This window comes from Ips typographus, linkage group LG11 (assembly GCF_016097725.1).
Source record: "Ips typographus isolate SLU linkage group LG11, UJ_Ityp_2.0, whole genome shotgun sequence".
NCBI lineage: Eukaryota > Metazoa > Arthropoda > Insecta > Coleoptera > Curculionidae > Ips > Ips typographus.
The window spans coordinates 4,817,800-4,838,431 of NC_138432.1; the positions used below are offsets into that span (position 1 = coordinate 4,817,800).

The 20,632-nt window shown below is 35.3% G+C and overlaps 2 protein-coding genes and 1 long non-coding RNA gene across 3 annotated transcripts; 2 read left to right on the forward strand and 1 right to left on the reverse strand.

Annotated features, from left to right (window-relative positions):
* The first annotated feature begins 720 nt into the window (after positions 1 to 720).
* SF1 (splicing factor 1) lies at positions 721 to 14,740 on the forward strand. Its single transcript, XM_081989362.1, has 13 exons — positions 721 to 1,094; positions 1,180 to 1,367; positions 1,427 to 1,573; positions 1,958 to 2,033; positions 4,400 to 4,552; positions 4,605 to 4,711; positions 4,764 to 4,930; positions 4,984 to 5,142; positions 5,841 to 5,985; positions 9,302 to 9,355; positions 11,550 to 11,720; positions 14,079 to 14,150; positions 14,332 to 14,740. The coding sequence occupies exons 1-13, from the start codon at positions 883 to 885 to the stop codon at positions 14,451 to 14,453; spliced, it is 1,773 nt and encodes a 590-aa protein (XP_081845488.1). The 5' UTR covers positions 721 to 882; the 3' UTR covers positions 14,454 to 14,740.
* LOC145735462 (uncharacterized) lies at positions 11,727 to 12,795 on the forward strand. Its single transcript, XR_014179682.1, has 2 exons — positions 11,727 to 11,912; positions 12,717 to 12,795. It is a non-coding gene; the product is annotated as an uncharacterized LOC145735462 (long non-coding RNA).
* Positions 14,741 to 14,771: 31 nt separating the features above from the next.
* Positions 14,772 to 20,512, reverse strand: LOC145735456 (uncharacterized). The gene is made up of 3 exons (XM_081989368.1): positions 20,109 to 20,512; positions 19,281 to 20,059; positions 14,772 to 15,097 (listed from the first exon to the last, which is right to left on the reverse strand). Exons 1-3 carry the CDS (start codon positions 20,263 to 20,265, stop codon positions 14,801 to 14,803), a joined length of 1,233 nt encoding a protein of 410 aa, XP_081845494.1. The 5' UTR covers positions 20,266 to 20,512; the 3' UTR covers positions 14,772 to 14,800.
* Positions 20,513 to 20,632: the final 120 nt, after the last annotated feature.

The window sequence follows — 20,632 nt, forward strand, 5'->3', positions numbered from 1 at the left end:
TTGTTATTGGTCAAAAATAGCTGCTTTCAACTTGACTGTACAGTTCGATCTTCAACTTGAAACGTATCGCACGTCTGTTTCGTGGGCGCCATTTTTTGTCGCTAAGAAACCACGTTTCTTGAAACGGTGTTCAGAGAAATTTGAAGTTGACGACCGAATTCCGCAGCCGATCGAGTGGAAATGTGGGGCCTCTAAGTGGAAAAGTCGATTCCTAAAGGTCTACGGGGAATTGTCTTGTGCGGTGCACTTCCAAGAGGCGGAAAGGGTGAAAACCTAGGTCAGGACCACGTGGATGTGACAGTGACGGTTATAGTTTCCACGAGGAATGACTATATCTTTCACTCGGATCGTGCCCTTAAGCAGTTTTTTAGACCTTTTTGTGTTTGTGAAGTAAACTTTTGTGAAAATTCTAGAGGTTCAGGGGCACAGGCCCGACTTTCTGAGCCTCTTACGTAATCGTGCTGGCAAATTGCTGAGAGCAGAGCCATTTAACAGACAAGTCAAGTCAAGTCAACTTGACTGTATTTTCTTCTTTTTCTACAAGGTCGAAGAAGTGAACTGTTTATAGTTTCTCCATTTTTCACTCCCTCGAACTGTACTATTTATAATCTAAACTCCTGTAACCAAACTTTTACCGTTTTTTGTGTTGTGGGAAACGCACACGAACTAATTTTTTACCTAACTGTCAAAACGCGTTTCCGTTTCCTGTCAATGACATTTCACTTTGCGCATGTTTCCATCGGCCATGTTGGCTTTGTGTCAGTAGTCCTCGTCAGTCGTCATGCCGCCGCCATTTTATTTGCGTTTAGTATTTGTGCAGTGAAGTTGTGGGGCGCAGAGTTATTTTAACATTTATTGAAAAGTCCAGATCGACTAACTGAAATGGTATCGAGACATAGAGACCGCTCTAGAGATAGAGATCGTGATCGGGACCGGGATAGAGACCGTGATCGCGATAGAGACCGAGACAGGGATCGTGATCGTGATAGGGACAGAGACCGAGATCGAGACCGCAGGCACCGTTCCAGAGATCGGGATCGTGATAGAGACAGGCACCGAGACCGCGACAGAGACAGGGATCGAGATCGAGACAGGTTTGACTAATTCCTTCTTTTATATTAAAGTATCAAGTTCAAGCACATTTTTTTTGGGTTGTACTAAGTCTAATTTTGGAAATAGGTCTAGAGACAGATACCGTGAACGTGACCGTAGTCGCAGCCGCAGTCGTTCCAGAAAACGTGAAAAAACCCCCGAAGAAATTGATGGGGAGAAACTCATTCAAGACACCTTGGCCACTTTGGCTGCTTCCAGAAATTTTGCTAATTTTTTGCAGCAAACGCAATGTGAAAATTCTAATCACTCTGTTGGTAGGTTTCATTTAGTTATAGGTTTCTTAGTGTGAATGTATGTTGGTTGTTTGATGTAGGCAGTCAGGATTCAGATGGAACTGCAGAAAGAAAGCGCAAAAGGAGGTCAAGATGGGGTGGTGGTGAGCACGAGAAGATTTTCATTCCTGGCATGCCTACAATTTTACCAGCTAACCTGAACAAGGACCAGGAACAAGCTTATTTATGTAAGTACCTTACTCTTTTCTGTTCTATTGTTTTTTTGGTAAGTTTTAACTTGAATCTAGTGCATAATTATGTTCAAAAAGTAAATATGTAAAGCAAGTAGTCAGAAAAGGAAATTTCTTTTGTTATATCACTGACTTGTCCTGTCTCAGGTAATGTATAATGAATGCAACAAGCCAAAATTTAAATAAACAGGTTTTAGTTACTTTTAACATTAATTTCTTAGGGATGAAAGTTTAGGAAGCAACTTGCAGCTTTCCCCCTTCCATTTGGTATATGATTTACAAAAACCACCTGTGGTTAATTTTTTTATTGTTGTGGGTCAAAAAAAAAGCAAATTTTTCTAACACAGGGGCGCTTGCCCTTCCTAACCCGTTTCATTTCAGTGCAACTCCAGATTGAGGAAGTGAGTAGGAAGCTGCGATCCGGCGACTTAGGAATTCCCGCCAATCCGGAGGAAAGGTTCGTCAATACAAATCTCTTTAGTCTGCTCTGAATGGGGTCACTCACTGGAGGGCTGCATCTTATGGTGACTGTGTCTTTGCTGACCAGCCTCCAATGTGGTTTGACAGTACAACTTTAGTTTCATTTATTTCCTAAACTACTTTTATTGTTCTTTAATTTGGTAGGTTAGGGTTTAATTCGGGGGAAGAATTGTTTGTGATTCACTATTATTTTACATCTAAAATAAGGTGTGAGTATTTAAATTTTGCCATTGAAGTTTTTACAACTGAATTCTTGATTGATTTGGAAAACAAGTTTTTTGCATAATTTGATGACCCTGTATTTTTTGGATGAAGCGTTTTGGGTAAGGAAATTGATTATCAAAGTGAGCATACAATTCTAAACTGTCTTAGAATTAAGTGTTTTTCTTTACTCAGTATCTCTAAAGAGATGCTTCACAATTTTGCCTTGGATTTAATCTTTTTTATGTGTGTGTAAAATTTAAATCGCGAAAATCCTCTAGAGCCATTGAAAAGTTCCAGAACCCTCTTAAACCTTCTCATAACCGTTTTAAATTGCCAGAGGCCTCTAAAACCATTTTGAAACTGTCAGAGACCTCTAAATGCTATTAAAAACCTTTTAAAAAGTGCCAAAGGCCCCTACAAGTGTTTTAAACCTTCCTGGAATTGTTTTAAATTGCCAGTGGCCTCCAAGACCATTTTGAATGTGCCAGAGACATCTAAATGCTACTGAGAAACTTTTAAAAAGTGACACAACCTTCCACAAGTGTCTTAAACTTTTCATAACTGTTTTAAACTGCTCTGAGTCCTCTAAGATTGTTTTGAAAGATTTTAAGTGTTTGAAACGTTTCTAGAATTGTTTTAAATTGCCAGAGGTCTCTAAGACAATTTTGAAAGAAGTTAGGCTCCTAAATGCTCTTGAAAATCTTTTAAAAAGTGCCAGAGGGTTCTACAAGTGTTTTAAACCTTCATAGATTTGTTTTAACATGTCAGAGACCTCTAAGACCATTTTAAATGTGCCAGAGATCTCTAAATGCTACTGAGAACCTTCTTAAAAGTGACAGAGGTTTCTCCAAGCGTCTAAAACCTTTCCATAACTGTTTTAAATTGCTGGAGGCCTCTAAGACCATTTTTGGAATTTCCTAGAGCTCCATAATTGTCAGAGGCCTCTAGGACCATTTTTAATGTGCCAGAGACCTCTAAATGCTACTGAGAACCTTCTTAAAAGTGACAGAGGTTTCTCCAAGCATCTAAAACCTTTCCATAACTGTTTTAAATTGCTGGAGGCCTCTAAGACCATTTTTGAAAGTTCCTAGAGCTCCATAATTGTCAGAGGCCTCTAGGACCATTTTTAATGTGCCAGAGACCCCTAAATACTACTGAGAACTTCAAAAAAAGCGTCAGAAGTGTCTTAAATCATCCCGTAAATTGCCAGAGGCCTCTAGGACCTATAACATTAATGTCTAGTGGCCAATAATATATAAAACACATACTTAACCAATTTGCTATTTGTTAAAACAAATTTTCAATACGGTTTCAGATCAAAAGTCAGATTTCAAATATGGCAAACTTTGTACTATTCACCACTCACTTCAAACAAGTACACCAATAAATTTAATTCTAATAACAGTGCAAACTGCATTGAAATTTGTTTTCAATACATGTTAAAGGTGTTGTTAACCTCAAGAAATATTCACAAACAATTCTTTTACTGAGCAGCTGCTGTTAAACCATTGATCAAATTTAGAAGTGGATTATTAACAGTTACTATTGGTTTTATACAGCTTTTATGAAGGTTGAGTCAATTACGAATTTACAATAAACTAGTTTTGTGTTAATCAAAATCAATAGTTTTAGCTGCTCTCCCACACTTTGATGATTCTTCCAGCACTTTCAGATTAATCTACAAGATGATTTAAATATATAATTTCAAGCTGAAATAAGAATCATTGAAGGCTAGTTTTTATAACTGTTACAACACTTAATTAAACACATCTGTTTCAGATCAATAACACTTTTTTTGTAGATGAAAAACAAGCAGAAAGTTAATCAAAAAATTCATTTTCAGGCAATAATAATAAATCAACATTTATTTTCAGCCAGCAATAATAATAATATTTTATTCTTGCAGCTATTAATCACTAATATTTTTTCTTCAGGAAACAGATTTACCTCATTTTTTTGTCTCCCAAGAGTGGTTGATTAGGTTTTTAGTTTCGTAGTGAAAAAAACCTAGTCAACTCTCAGTATATTTAGTTGTAAGGCTACACACAACCCAGCTTTTTGTCGTTTGAGCACATAACTCATTAACGGCATAAAGCAGTGTTGTTCCTGAAGTACAAGGGTGGTTTTTTCTTGCAACAGATCTCCCTCGCCCGAACCAATTTACAGCAGTGATGGTAAACGGTTGAATACTCGAGATTTTCGTACTAGGAAGCGTTTAGAAGAGGAGCGGCACAGTTTGGTGATGAAAATGCAGTCCATTAACCCTGATTTTAAACCTCCAGCTGATTACAAGTATTTGATATGTTTATAATGGGGTTTCAGTGTTTTATGGCATTTTTTTCAGGCCTCCAATTATCCGAGTGAGTGACAAAGTTATGATTCCTCAGGAAGAACACCCAGAAATTAATTTTGTAGGTCTTCTGATTGGGCCTAGAGGAAATACTCTGAAAAGTGAGTTTCAATTTGAATTCAAGTGCGATTTAGTAAATTTGCGGTGTTTCAGCTATGGAAAAGGAGACTGGAGCTAAAATTATAATCAGAGGAAAGGGTAGCGTGAAGGAAGGTAAAGTTGGTAGAAAAGATGGTCAGCCTTTGCCTGGTGAAGATGAGCCGTTGCACGCTTACATTACGGCCACCAGTCTTGAATGTGTTAAAAAAGCGGTGGAACGAGTAAGTTATCTGAAGCTTAAAAGTCATTTTAGTAGCAAAAATGTTGTGCTTAGATTAAGGAAGTGATCAGGCAAGGAGTGGAAGTACCAGAGAACCAAAACGATTTAAGGAGAATGCAACTCAGAGAGTTAGCGCAGCTGAATGGGACTTTAAGAGAAAATGACGGAATGCGGTGCACTAATTGCGGAGCTAGTGATCATAAGTCTTGGTTGGTAAGTTAAGTCATTAGGGCAGTGAAATTTGAACAACATTTGTTTGGTTCTTTGGTTTTATAGTGTCCAGACAAGCCATGAAAAAAAAACCACTTAAAATTTTGAAATCTTGAAAACCCTTAAAGATGACAAACTAAAAATTACTTAATTAATCTCAGGTGTCTCTAAAAATGCTAGGAAATCAATTTTAAAAATGGAAAAACAGGGTGAAATGACAATTTGAAAAAGTCACTAATTTTGATCAACATGATGCTCTTTGTACCATCTTTCGGGACTGAAATTAAGCTGAAAGACGACATACTCATAACTGATTAACTTAACATGATTTAATTGGTTTTTTAAGTGTTGTCTAGGGTTTTTTTTTTTGGTTTTATAGTGTCCGGACAAGCGATGAAAAAAAACCACTTAAAATTTTGAAATCTTGAAAACCCTTAAAGATGACAAACTAAAAATTGCTTAATTAATCTCAGGTGTCTCTAAAAATGCTAGAAAATCGATTTTAAAAATGGAAAAACAGGGTGAAAAGACAATTTGAAAAAGTCACTAATTTTAATCAACATGATGCTCTTTATACCATCTTTCGGGACTGAAATTAAGCTGAAAGACGACATACCCATAACTGATTAACTTAACATGATTTAATTGTTTTTTGAAAGTTACTTTTAAGTGTTGACTAAGGTTTTTTTTTGGTTTTATAGTGTCCGGACAAGCCAAACGTGACCAATAACATTGTGTGCTCGAGTTGCGGAGCCGCAGGTCACATAGCAAAGGATTGCAGATCGAAACGACCTGGTTTAGGTGGTCCCCCAATGGAAGGGGGTGATATTACTAAAATTGATGAGGGTAAGTGTGCCATCACCATTATTTACCCTTATTAATTTGTTGCTATGATAAGTACAGACAACCAGTGCAATGTAATTAAAGTGAAGCCGTTTACGCTTCAAGGGCTTCCTAATGTATTTCGGCGTCATTTCAGACATATTTGCCAACTTTTGCAGTATTTCCCATAATCCGCTTTATTTTGCTGTCCCATCCAGACTCGATTTTTTCAAATAAATTTGAGTTATAGTAATTACTTGTATTTTGAAAACAAAACAAGATAAGAATTTCTGGTATGAGGTATAGATAATAAAGATTCTATTTATTTAAAAGTCACGTGACTCTTTTTTCAACGTCAAAACAGAATTCTGAAGGTTACTTGACCGTTTTTTTTTTGTTTCAAACTGATACTTTTTTACGTCAAGTGACAGTTTTTAGGTTTAGACTAATATTTTCAAAATCGCGTGGATCTTAAAGGTTACATGACTCTTTTAAGATTAAAAATGGAATTTATAATGTCACATGACAGTTTTAAATGTCATTTGAAGGATCGCGTAATCGTTTTTCAGTTTGAACTGATATTTTTAGAGACACGTGACCCGCTTTACAGTGCAAATGTCCACGTGACGATTTTCCATTATTTTAACGTCAAAACGAAATCCCAAAGGTGACGGTTTTTGATGTTAAACTATTATTTGAAGAGTCACGTGACTCCTTATACAGGGTGGTCCAGTTTTAAGTGTCAATAATTTACCACTCGATAGCCAATCAAAAAATAAGTTGACTTGCATTATTGATAGTCATTTTTCTGAAAAACGTTTCCTAAGGAACTTACAGTCCTTCAAATTTCAATTTAAAAAATTGTTTTATAGTGTAAAACTGAACATTCAAGACTTGTGAGAGTCCAAATTTGTACCGAAAAAAACTTGCTATTTACTACTAGGAATAGTCTTATAATTTGTTTTCTCAAACTGCCATCCTGGTCGAGTGTCTGAAACTGGATTTCAAGAACTAAAAACGGTCCAGAAATCAAGACAAATATTGCATTGTGCATGAAACTCATTTTTTACTTCTAAAGATAATCTAAAAGTTGACTTTTAAAGCTATAACTGACTTTACTAGGACTAAAGAGAGTCCAAAAGTCTATTTTCAGGACTTCAATTCGTGTACAACTCAATTTTCTGGACTGGAACAAGTCTAGAAGTAAATTAAATTTTTGAACTATTTTATTTCTAAAAATTAGTTCTCAAGACTAATATCGTAGCATTTGATACCAAATTTTTTTACTTTTATTACTGAAGAAACTTGACTTTTGGAAATATTCTTAAACTCGATTTTTCAGTCTTAAAAAGCACTAAAAACAGTCTGAATTTCTTAGAGATACTACAATTTATTGCACCATGATGAGTGTAGAACTCAATTTAATACTGAAGAAGCTTGAAATAACATTTTCAAGACTGTGGACAGTGTACAAATTGGCTTTTAGACCTGATAAGTCAAAAACTTTGTAAAGATAGTCTTAAAACTCGATTTGAGGTACTGAAAACAGCCTTAAAGCACTAAAAATAATCTAGATTTTTAAGAAATACTCGAATTTTTAGCACTGAGGTGTCTAGAAGTCGATTGAATAGTGACAAAGCTTGGAATGCCATTTTAAGTCTATGAAGAATGTGAAAATTGTTTTTAAGTTTGCTGTGTCAATAACTTGGTAAAGATAGTCTTGAAACTCGATTTTCCAAGCTGAAAGCAGTTTTGAAACACTAAAAATAGTCCAGAATTCTGAGAAAATTAAAAGCAAAGTTATAAGCAAGAAAAGTTAGTTTTCAAGACAATTTTCATGAATCTAATGTCAATGTCCTCTATCTAAGACTATTTTCAAAACTAAAATATTGAAATTTGTCTTAAAATTATGAAAACTTACTTCAAATGCAAATTTTAAGCTTCTGATGTTACTTTTCATTAGTTCATAGTCACTTTTTGGTGTTCAAGTCAAAAGTTTCTTGTGAATTTTCCGTTTTTAAGCTGGGTTGGGTTAGTTTTGGGTCTTTGAACGTAATAACTGAATTATCTCGTAAAGGAAGTTTCAAATCAGAATTTTATAAAAGATAATTTCTTTTTCATTGTAAACAATGAAACGTAATTTTTGAAAAATATCTAGAGACGTAGAAGATAAGATGAAAACACTAAAACCATCTTCCTGTATCTAGGCTACTGGAGAATTTCATAATGAGTATTAATTTCATAATGCGTGTTCCAAATTTGATCAAAATTGCTCCAACGGTTTGACAGTTATGACAAAAAACTGATTTTTTAAACAGAAATTTGAAAGATTGTATTTTCCTTAGGAAGCACTTTTCAGGAGAATGACATAATAAATGTCAACTTATTTTTTAATTTTCTATGGATTGGTGAATTATTGACATTTAAAACTGGACCACCATGTAGTATGCAAATGGTCATGTGACGATTTTCAATAATCAAATACATTTTTAAAGGTCACGTATGTCTTTTTTAATGTCAAACCGAAATCCTGAAAATCACGTGACTGTAAATAGCAAGATATTATTTAAAGGATCACGTGATCGTTTTTCAGTTTAAACTGATGTTTTTAAAGACGCACGTTACTCTCTTTATAGTGCAGATTGACCATTTTCAATTCAAATGGTTTTCACGACAAACCGGAATCTTAATGGTCACTGTTTTAGATGTCAAAATTATTATTTGAGAGTCATGTGACTCTTTTTATAGTTCATAAAGTCGTATGACGATTCTCAATAGATCACGTGACTGTAAATGACAAAATATTATTTAAACGGTCACATGACGATTTTCCATAATTAAGTTTAATTTTAATGTTGCCGTTTTTTAGTTTTAAACTCTCAATCATGTGACTCATTTTAAGGTACAAATGATCACGTGATTAAACATGAAATTCATAATGTATTAAGTATAGAATAACCCTTGATGAATATTAAAAATGACTAAACAAAAATACAAGGAAGTGAAACACAATAATTAAACAAAACACTCACAAAATCCGTTATTTTTTGCCTAGAAACAAAAAAAAAAATTCCAACAATCAAAAGATCCAAATTGTTGCGTCTGTGCCATCTCTCGCTGCTTACTTAAATTAATTTTCAGTTCCATTGTCACGGTTTGTCTACACTTACCTATCATTTAGTTTATGCATATACACATGATGCTTTTTTACCATCTTTCGGGACTGAAGTTCAAGTGACTGATAACGTAACTCTTACTGATTTATCCATCAAAACTTTAACTTAATGGGTGATTTTTTTAGTTCTCTATTTACCGTTGTGTTTTTTTGTTATTTTTTTAGAGTACATGTCGTTGATGGCGGAACTGGGAGAAGGACCTCCACCCCCCACTACAGGTAAGCAGCTGGTTTAATTAATTGTGATTTTTATGAAACTAAGTGGCTTTACATGATGTTTTACACCATCTTTCGGGTCTGAGATCTGTATGATTGACAGCATACTCTTACTGATAAAGCCTTTGTATTTTATGCTATAATTGACCTTTTTTATAAAGGGGGTCTTCTACTATTTTTTTTTTATTTTAAAAAATACTTTAAATCTGATAAAAAAAAATAGTATTGAAGAAGAACATTTTTTAACCGTTTTCATACTAGTGTATGTGTATTTTTTTCTCTCACACGTCATTGAGACAGTTCCGCAATGTATTAGCATTAAACTTAACACTTCATTCAATAAGTCCCGGGACCAACTAAGAAAAACAATTATTTTTCATGAAATTCGTCTTTATTCATCAATATAGTTCCCTTCTAGAGTGATACAATCATTCCAACTTTTCTATACCATGTTTATAGAACGATTTTTCCTTGGTCCAAAATACGCTTCAGTTTCAGCGATGACTTCCTCATTTGATTGATATTTCTTTCCCTGGAGCATTTTTTTGAGATCTGAAAACAGCCAGTAGTCGCTGGGGGCCAGGTCTGGACTATACGGTGGGTGGGGAAGCAATTCGAAACCCAATTCGTTGAATTTGACCTTCGTTTTTATGGACTTGTGACACGGTGCATTGTCTTGATGAAAGAGACTTTTTTTCTTCTTCACATGGGGCCGTTTTAGTGCGATTTCATCCTTCAATCGGTCCAATAATGCACAATAATAGTCGCTGTTGATTGTTTTTCCCTTTTCCAAATAGTCAATGGACAATATACCGTGTGTATCCCAGAATACAGAGGCCATAACCTTGCCAGCCGATTGTTGCGTTTTTCGGTCGCTTTGGACGGCTTTTGCCGGGTCCAGTCCACTCAGATGACTGCCGTTTTGATTCAGGTGTGTAGTGGTGGATCCAGGTTTCGTCCATGGTCACATATCGACGCAAAAAATCCTTTTTATTACGGTTAAACAGCTCCAAACAGCGCTCTGAATCATCAATTCGTTGTTGTTTTTCGTCAATAGTGAGCACTCGCGGCACCCATTTCGAAAGCAGCTTTCGCATACCCAAATGTTCATGCAAAATTGTTAACACACTACCCTCTGATATCTTTGAGGCCTCAGCTATCTCACTCACTTTCAGTTTACGATCAGACAATATCATTTTGTGGATTTTTTTGATGTTTTCTGGAACAACAGCCGAATTTGGGCGTCCAGACCGTTCAGCGTCATTTGTGTCTGTACGACCGCGTTTAAAATCAGCAAACCACCTACAAATCGTTGTTTTCGATGGAGAAGAGTCCCCGTAACATTTTTCAAGCCATTGTTCTGTTTGGACGGTGTTTTTTCCCATCAGGAAACAGTGTTTAATCAGCACACGAAAATCACTTTTTTCCATGTTTTAAAAAAACTCAAAAGATGTTCACTTTAAAAAATTCTCACAAACAAAATATTGGAGGGAATGAGCCCAGGATTTGACAGCTGTCGTTTGAAAGATGGTACTTCAAGGGAAAAATATAAAAATGCGATTTGTAGTGCCACCTGTGGGTTAGTCCCGGGACTTATTGAATGATGTGTTAACCCTACAAATTAATCAGTTATTTTTTAATATCAATTGTTTTATCCTGGTAACATTTCAACTTTGACATTTGCAAATTCGATTTTTTTAAGGGTTACCGGATTCTTTTATCAACATTTTCAAGTTCAAAACTGCATTACTTGATGTCACGTGACTGCTTTAATAAATTTAACACTCAATTTGAACTTTGACAGCTTCAACTTGTCCCAGAGAATTTTTTTTAAATTTATTGACATTTGAACTTTTGAATTTTTTTAAGATCACCTGCTGGTTAACTGAATTTAAACTTTAAATTTCACGTTTAAAATTGCATTTGTTAGGGTCATGTGACTGTTTTAATCATTTTGAAGCTCAATTTGAACTTTGACCAATCTAATTTCATATCACAGAAAATTTTCAATTTTAAAACTGTATTTATTAGGGTCAGGTGGTTGTTTGACTATTTTTTAAAACAATTTTTTTTTTATTCAAACTGACAGATAAAATTTCTATTCAAAATTATATAAACATATTTTTTCTTGTGGAATGGTTTAATGAAGGTTTTTTTGTTATTTTCTTGTTTGTATACATTTAATTTTTTTTTTTAGGGAATGAGGGCATGCAAAAAAGGGTTCAGAGCTCTTTCAACATTTTTGCGCCACAGGCAGCTCCGCGGCCTTTAATGGCTGCCCCCGCAATGGCTCCGCCACCCTGGGGAGCTCCATGGGGTGCTGTGCCCACAATGGCTCCTGGTATTCCACCACCACCCCCTCCACCAGGTAAATTGTTATTGTTATGAAGAGTCACTCCTTCACCATTTGTCCAGATCTTACAAAGTTTTATCGGAAAATATTTGGGCAAATGGTGAAGGAGTATTTGAGGGAAAAATACGATTTTTTGTGATAATAGTTTTTGAAAGCTTAAATTCCATTATAAATTTTGACGTATTTGTCAAAATAACCAATGCAGAGGTGCTTTTTCAAAATTGTGTCAGCTGTCAAATTTAACAGATTTTACTAAAATTTTGTATAATTGGTGATTACTTGGACAAATGTTGTCTTAACTTTTAGGCCCTCTTGCGGTCGAACAATGAAAGCTACGACTTAATATGCGCATGTTTTCTGAAAGCTCAAATTCCAGGCTACAAATTTGTTTATGTGACATTTTGACGTATGTGTCAAAATAACCGAGTTATGGGTGCTTTTTTAAAAATTATGGTAAAAGTGAAAATTTGTAGAAAATTCTTTGCTATACTACCAAGTAGTCCTTTAAGGCTATAAAAGTGACAACTGTCAAAATTAATACATTTTAGACAATTTGTGTAGTTAGTTGGGACAAATGTCATCTTGTCCTTTAAAGCCCTCTAGCGGTCAAACGGTGAAAGCCACGACTTTTGGAATGATGACTTTCTGAAAGCTTAAAATCCAGGCTACAAATTTATTTCTGTGTCATTTTGACGTATGTGTCAAAATAACCGAGTTATGGGTGCTTCTTTAAAAATCATGGTAAAAGTGAAAATTTTTAGAAAATTCCTTGATATTCTACCAAGTTTGTCTTTTAAGGCATAAAAGTGACAAATGTCAAATTTAATGCTACATTTTAGACAATTTGTATAGTTAGTTGGGTCAAATGTCATCTTGTCTTTAAAGCCCTCTAGCGGTCAAACGGTGGAAGCCACGACTTTTGGAATGATGACTTTCTGAAGGCTTAAAATCCAGGCTACAAATTTGTTTATGTGCCGTTTTGACGTATCTGTCAAAATAACCAGCACAGAGGTGCTTTTTCAAAATGATGTCAAAACTTGAGTTCAACGCTCTTTGGCGGTTAACCTGTAAAAGTGTAAATTCTTGAAAACATCTTGATACTCTACTAAGTTGGTGCTTTAAAATTTCAAAAGTGTCAGCTGTAAAATTTAACTGATTTTACAAAAATTTTGTATAATTGGTGATTACTTGGACAAATGTTGTCTTAACTTTTAGGCCCTCTTGCGGTCGAACAATGAAAGCTACGATTTAATATGGGCATATTTTCTGAAAGCTCAAAATCGAGGCTACAAATTTGTTTCTGTGACATTTTGACATATGTGTCAAAATAACCGAGTTATGGGTGCTTGTTTAAAAATTATGTTATAAAATGAGTAAAAGTGAAAATTTTGAGAAAATTCCTTGATATGCTACCAAGTTTGTCCTTTAAGGCTAGAAAAGTGACAACTGTCAAAATTAATACATTTTAGACAATTTGTGTAGTTAGTTGGGACAAATGTCATCTTGTCCTTTAAAGCCCTCTAGCGGTCAAACGGTGAAAGCCACGACTTTTGGAATGATGATTTTCTGAAAGCTTAAAATCCAGGCTACAAATTAGTTTGTGACGTATCTGTCAAAATAACCGAGTTAGAGGTGCTTTTTCAAAATGATGTCAAAACTTGAGTTCAACGCTCTCTGGCGGTTAAATTGTAAAAGTGTAAATTCTGGAAAAAATATCTTTGATACTCTACTAAGTTGGTGTTTATATGTCGTTAGACCACTTGAACAAATGACGTTTTACGTTTATCTGTCACTCACCAACAGTTTTACAAATTCATATCTCCTTTATGTGTAGTAATGCTAGTTTACAGAGAATTTTACACCAATGAGAGAGACACCAAATGGCACTGCACTAACAGCTTCAACAGCATTTAATTCGCTATAAAAAAGCTAATTTGACATTTTGTTGTGTCTGGTTGCGTAAAGAAGATACCGTTTTACAAGTTCATATCTCCTTTCCTTGTGGAGCTAAAATTTGGTAAAAAATGCTAGTTTACGGCTAATTCTTATCAAAAAAGCTAATTTGAATTTTGGTCGTGTAAAGGCCAAAAACTGCGTTGAGACACCAAAATCTACAGCACTAACGGCCTTAACATCTCATATTATCTCATTTATTTGTGGAACTAAAATTTTCGTTAAAGTCAAATTGTAAAAAAATTTAAAAAACCTAAAATGCATTTTTGTTGTATCTGGTAGCTTAAGGGAGATATCAGTCATAAACTGCGTTAAAGCACTAAAACTTTCATGATTAAAACAAAGCTGTAACTTATTGCAGCTGTGAAACTTTAATTGTAAAAATAGCCAAACGGGCTTGAATATTATCCAACTTTCTAGGAAACGCTACGCCAATGATGTCTTCCTGGTCTGATCAGCCGCCCCCACCTGGGGCAACTTGGGGTCCAACAGGTAATTTAAATTCACTTTCCACAATTTTAGCATAAATCAAATCACATGATGTATTTTTACCATCTTTCGGGGCTGAGATTCTATATGATTGACAGCATACTCTTACTGACTGATTAGTAACTATTTTTATTAGTTTAACGGTTTAGAATGTGTGTAGTGAAACAAATAAATTTACATGCAGCTACCCCACATCAAACTTATTGGCCACCACCGCCCGCCCCAGTGTCTGTGCCGCCTCCTCCACCTGGTTTAGATGTGACCAGCTTATTGAGTGCTCCACCTCCTCCTCCTCCTTCAAGCTAAGAATGTGGTTCAACTTTACTGTATTTTATGAGGTTAATTTGTTGCAGAGTAAATAATGGAGGTTAACATAAGAATCACATAAACTTAATTTTTTTTGCAATTCCTGAGGAATAGCGGCATTTTATCATAAACAAATATGAACGGTTCACATAGAAATGCCGCTTTGTCTTGCATAAATATAGTTTGAAATAAAGTCCATTGTGAGAAAGGCAGTAATCTTCATAATAATTCACTGTGTAGTGTGTATAGATTGATGTTCGTGGAATAATATATCAATTGGGAATATTTTCAAGTGTTTTACTTAATAAAATTAATCCATTGCAGTATAAGTTTTATTGTAATTTAGGTCAGTTGTTTTGTGGTCTTAAAAGAAATTGTATAATAACCATCAAGTAGGACGTGACGCTGGAAATCATCAATCCCAGTACTTTGAAGTTAACGTCGAAAAATCCCCCGGCAGACAGGCAAGGGATGTGCGTATAGCTCTGGAAGGCGAAACTGTTCAGTTCGTCTTTCACCAGCTTCTCGTCGTCGTTTTTCAGTTGAAAAGAAACTTTGTTTAGCAGGTAAAAGCAGATTCTGGTGGTTTTCTCTCCCTCTTTGGTGATTTGTTCGCCGTAAAATGCGATGAGAAACGATTGGCTCTACAAAATTAGGTAATAAAAAAACACACTTAAATACACTAATAGGTTTGTTGGCAGAATCTTCAACTAATAGGTCTGTTTGTAGAGGCAATTTCAAACTGCTTTCCAACTGAAAATCGGAAATTGTTGGCTTTTATTGGTTGAATGCTCACGTGACATTGACATTTTAAAAGTAATGGCCAATAGCTGAACATATTCCTCTGATTATTAGTTGGAGATTCGTTCTGCGAACAGACCTATTAATCCCACAAATATGTGCAGTCATTGGTTAGATTAGAAGTCAGAAAATGTCACTGACAAGTTGACATTTTCTGATGATTTGGCAAATTTGGCTGCTTATTCAACTAATTAGTAATTACAGCCGCCATCTCATTAATTTTTTATTGGAAACCGGTTAGAGATTGCCTGTGCGAACAGATCTTATATTAACTAAGTTTGGTTATTCCTCTTTTCTCTAAACAGACGATAATCTGACAGTTATCATGTGACTGTCCTAATCGTACAGAATTGGAGTGTCACGTGATAATTGTCAAGTTTTTAGTCTGCTTGGTATAGTCAAAAACTACATTCGTTCTGTATTGGCGTTTCAAGTTAAGAATGTAAATTTCTGATACTGCAATCATCCACCAAATTGCCAAGAAAACTTAAAACACCGTCTGTGACTTCTGTGCTCCTGGTAGAAAATTAAATTTTGACAGAAAATCGAGAATTGTATTAGGAGAGCAGAAACGCAAAGAGGTAAATTTCTGATACAGCAATCATCCACCAAATTGTCAAGAAAACTTAAAACACCGTCTGTGACTTCTGTGCTCCTGGTAGAAAATTAAATTTTGACAGAAAATCGAGAATTGTATTAGGAGAGCAGAAACGCAAAGAGGTAAATTTCTGATACTGCAATCATCCACCAAATTGTCAAGAAAACTTAAAACACCGTCTGTGACTTCTGTGCTCCTGGTAGAAAATTAAATTTTGACAGCAAATCGAGAATTGTATTAGGAGAGCAGAAACGCAAAGAGGTAAATTTCTGATACTGCAATCATCCACCAAATTGTCAAGAAAACTTAAAACACCGTCTGTGACTTCTGTGCTCCTGGTAGAAAATTAAATTTTGACAGAAAATCGAGAATTGTATTAGGAGAGCAGAAACGCAAAGAGGTAAATTTCTGATACTGCAATCATCCACCAAATTGTCAAGAAAACTTAAAACACCGTCTGTGACTTCTGTGCTCCTGGTAGAAAATTAAATTTTGACAGCAAATCGAGAATTGTATTAGGAGAGCAGAAACGCAAAGAGGTAAATTTCTGATACTACAATCATCCACCAAATTGTCAAGAAAACTTAAAACACCGTCTGTGATCTCTGTGCTCCTGGTAGAAAATTAAATTTTGACAGAAAATCGAGAATTGTATTAGGAGAGCAGAAACGCAAAGAGGTAAATTTCTGATACTGCAATCATCCACCAAATTGTCAAGAAAACTTAAAACACCGTCTGTGACTTCTGTGCTCCTGGTAGAAAATTAAATTTTGACAGCAATTCGAGAATTGTATTAGGAGAGCAGAAACGCAAAGAGGTAAATTTCTGATACTGCAATCATCCACCAAATTGTCAAGAAAACTTAAAACACCGTCTGTGACTTCTGTGCTCCTGGTAGAAAATTAAATTTTGACAGCAATTCGAGAATTGTATTAGGAGAGCAGAAACGCAAAGAGGTAAATTTCTGATACTACAATCATCCACCAAATTGTCAAGAAAACTTAAAACACCGTCTGTGATCTCTGTGCTCCTGGTAGAAAATTGAATTTTGACAGAAAATCGAGAATTGTATTAGGAGAGCAGAAACGCAAAGAGGTAAATTTCTGACACAGCAATCATCCACCAAATTGTCAAGAAAACTTAAAACACCGTCTGTGACTTCTGTGCTCCTGGTAGAAAATTAAATTTTGACAGAAAATCGAGAATTGTATTAGGAGAGCAGAAACGCAAAGAGGTAAATTTCTGATACAGCAATCATCCACCAAATTGTCAAGAAAACTTAAAACACCGTCTGTGACTTCTGTGCTCCTGGTAGAAAATTAAATTTTGACAGAAAATCGAGAATTGTATTAGGAGAGCAGAAACGCAAAGAGGTAAATTTCTGATACTGCAATCATCCACCAAATTGTCAAGAAAACTTAAAACACCGTCTGTGACTTCTGTGCTCCTGGTAGAAAATTAAATTTTGACAGCAATTCGAGAATTGTATTAGGAGAGCAGAAACGCAAAGAGGTAAATTTCTGATACTACAATCATCCACCAAATTGTCAAGAAAACTTAAAACACCGTCTGTGATCTCTGTGCTCCTGGTAGAAAATTGAATTTTGACAGAAAATCGAGAATTGTATTAGGAGAGCAGAAACGCAAAGAGGTAAATTTCTGACACAGCAATCATCCACCAAATTGTCAAGAAAACTTAAAACACCGTCTGTGACTTCTGTGCTCCTGGTAGAAAATTACATTTTGACAGAAAATTGAGAATTGTATTAGGAGAGCAGAAACGGAAAAAGGTAAATTTCTGATACTGCAATCATCCACCAAATTGTCAAGAAAACTTAAAACACCGTCTGTGACTTCTGTGCTCCTGGTAGAAAATTAAATTTTGACAGCAATTCGAGAATTGTATTAGGAGAGCAGAAACGCAAAGAGGTAAATTTCTGATACTACAATCATCCACCAAATTGTCAAGAAAACTTAAAACACCGTCTGTGATCTCTGTGCTCCTGGTAGAAAATTGAATTTTGACAGAAAATCGAGAATTGTATTAGGAGAGCAGAAACGCAAAGAGGTAAATTTCTGACACAGCAATCATCCACCAAATTGTCAAGAAAACTTAAAACACCGTCTGTGACTTCTGTGCTCCTGGTAGAAAATTACATTTTGACAGAAAATTGAGAATTGTATTAGGAGAGCAGAAACGGAAAAAGGTAAATTTCTGATACTGCAATCATCCACCAAATTGTCAAGAAAACTTAAAACACCGTCTGTGACTTCTGTGCTCCTGGTAGAAAATTAAATTTTGACAGAAAATCGAGAATTGTATTAGGAGAGCAGAAACGCAAAGAGGTAAATTTCTGATACTGCAATCATCCACCAAATTGTCAAGAAAACTTAAAACACCGTCTGTGACTTCTGTGCTCCTGGTAGAAAATTAAATTTTGACAGAAAATTGAGAATTGTATTAGGAGAGCAGAAACGCAAAGAGGTAAATTTCTGATACTGCAATCATCCACCAAATTGTCAAGAAAACTTAAAACACCGTCTGTGATCTCTGTGCTCCTGGTAGAAAATTAAATTTTGACAGAAAATCGAGAATTGTATTAGGAGAGCAGAAAAGCAAAGAGGTAAATTTCTGACACAGCAATCATCCACCAAATTGTCAAGAAAACTTAAAACACTCTTCAAAGTTACAGATGATATTTGCTTGGTCACGTGACTGTTGTCGACAAACTTCATCTTAACTTTACAGTGTTGCCAGCTGCATATTTAATTTATTTCGATCACGTGATGTGCTTTTACAATTTTAGCTTTCCCAGCTGTTTAAATGTGATTTATAGACTTTTCAAAGTTAAAAATTTCATTTTTCTGGTTACATAATTATTGTTGATAAGCGTCAACTTAACTTTACAGCGTTGCCAGTGTTAAGTGATCTTAAAAAATACAAATTTTGACAAATGCTTAAAATGGCGGCAAGACACGTGGCTTTTAAAGTTTTAAAAAATCAGAAAATGGCGGAGTCACGTAATCTTAAGAGTATGGGAATTGAACAAAATAGCAAAATGGCGTCAAGTCACGTGACCATGAAATTTCTGGAAACTTCCAAAATCCATGGCGGAAAAGGTCAGGCGACCTTAAAAAAATAGAAACATTAATAAATTCTTAAAAATGACCGCAATAAGTCGCCTGGCTAACATTTTTGAGAAAAGTGTTTGTAAAAATTGCGAAATGGCAACAATTCAAGTTACCATGAAATTTTGGTAAAATTTAAAAAATCCTCCAAATGGCGGCAAAAGATCACAAAGTGGTGAAAAAATCACCACTTTGTGATCTTTTGCCGCCGCTTTGATGACTCTGACTTTTCAAAACGTCAGAGTCACATGACTTTGAAACATTGAAGAAAATGACGACAAGTCAGTCAAGATACAAACCATATTAGCACAAATCCAAAAACATACAATCCCCATAAACACTGCCCATTTGTTCTTCTCCTCATCCACGCTCGGTGCAACATAAAAGTCAATGATAAAAGTAACTTTGGCTAAAATATTGGCAATACTGAACACTACAGTAGACAAAATAATCCTGCCAAACATTTCATTAAATCGCTTCACCAGTTTGCACAAATCATAATGCATAATCCTAAACGTTCTCACGCTGTAAAAGTGTTCCGAGTTTAGGATAAAACTCAAATGAGTCTCGATTTCGTTTTCGGGCTTTTTATTGGTCGCGTTACTTTTCAGAAAATGTTCAGTTTTGTATTCGAGCAGCTCGTTCAGTTCGGCGAATCTCAGTTCCAATTTTCGCGCCAACGCTAACAAAAGCAACAAAGCCAAGTTGTACACGTAGAATTGTAAATCGCCAAAAATGAGGTATTTGTAGGTGTCCCAGCCGAAATGTATTAAGAAAAAGGACGCGTCGAACGTTATTAAGGCTCCTATGCAAACGTTGCAAATCAATAAATTTCTCCAGAAGTGGTGTTTTTTCATGGCCAACAAAGGGCCGAACAGTTGATTGCCCTCCGGGTACAAACTGGTGAAGAACTGAAAAAAGTTTTTACCATTTTTTGGCAGGTATAGAATTATGATTACTATGCTGGCTGTTAGACAGAAATCGGCTACGTGCTCGCACGTTTTTACTGCTACGTGTTGGTTCAAAAATGGTCTGGGTTTGCCTAGCAGAGAGTAAATGTGACCGAATAAAACCAAAACTGCAAAAACAAACATGAAAATCATATAATTAACACTCAAAACACTTACCAAGTAAAAACACTGTAAGAGGATACACCACACGCTTCTTTTCTAGTAATCTAAACACTTTTTTTACATGATGGTACTGAGTGTTTATATTTTGCCGTTCTTTAAACATTGTCTGCGCTTTACTTTCTGTAGGTTGCACTTTACTATTCCTGCTCATTTCAGGTGAAAACACTTTTTTTTTTAAATTCGCGTCAATAGAATCGTTCCACGTCCAATTAAATACTAAACTGGTAAGACGCTTTCCACTTTCCTTTAATACTTTTCTTGCATGTCGGTGGAAACCTATATCTTTTATCTCTTAATTAAGGAGTGACCAGTTTTCGGCCGCTTATTTACATAAAACGTGGGATCTATACAAAAAGCTGGAAAGTAGGCTAAAAGAAGTTGATTATCGGTTTGGTCAAATGTTAATAAATGGCCCCGTGGCGAAATTTTATTACCATTATAAGTGTTTTATTTCTACTCTTGTTCTAGTTATGCAGTAAATCTTTGAAATACCAAATTGTCGAGAAAATTAATTAAGA

What these genes read in the sequence shown, in the direction of transcription:
- LOC145735456 (XM_081989368.1), bottom strand. Translation starts at nt 20,265, where the DNA reads ATGAGCAGGAATAGTAAAGTGCAACCTACAGAAAGTAAAGCGCAGACA. An exon ending in TCTTACAGTGTTTTTACTTG is followed by an intron (nt 20,060 to 20,108) that starts GTAAGTGTTTTG and finishes TTGTTTTTGCAG; the next exon opens with TTTTGGTTTTATTCGGTCAC. An exon ending in TTTGGATTTGTGCTAATATG is followed by an intron (nt 15,098 to 19,280) that starts GTTTGTATCTTG and finishes CTAATTTTGTAG; the next exon opens with AGCCAATCGTTTCTCATCGC.
- SF1 (XM_081989362.1), top strand. Translation starts at nt 883, where the DNA reads ATGGTATCGAGACATAGAGACCGCTCTAGAGATAGAGATCGTGATCGG. An exon ending in CCCGCCAATCCGGAGGAAAG is followed by an intron (nt 2,034 to 4,399) that starts GTTCGTCAATAC and finishes TTCTTGCAACAG; the next exon opens with ATCTCCCTCGCCCGAACCAA. An exon ending in ACCTCCACCCCCCACTACAG is followed by an intron (nt 9,356 to 11,549) that starts GTAAGCAGCTGG and finishes TTTTTTTTTTAG; the next exon opens with GGAATGAGGGCATGCAAAAA.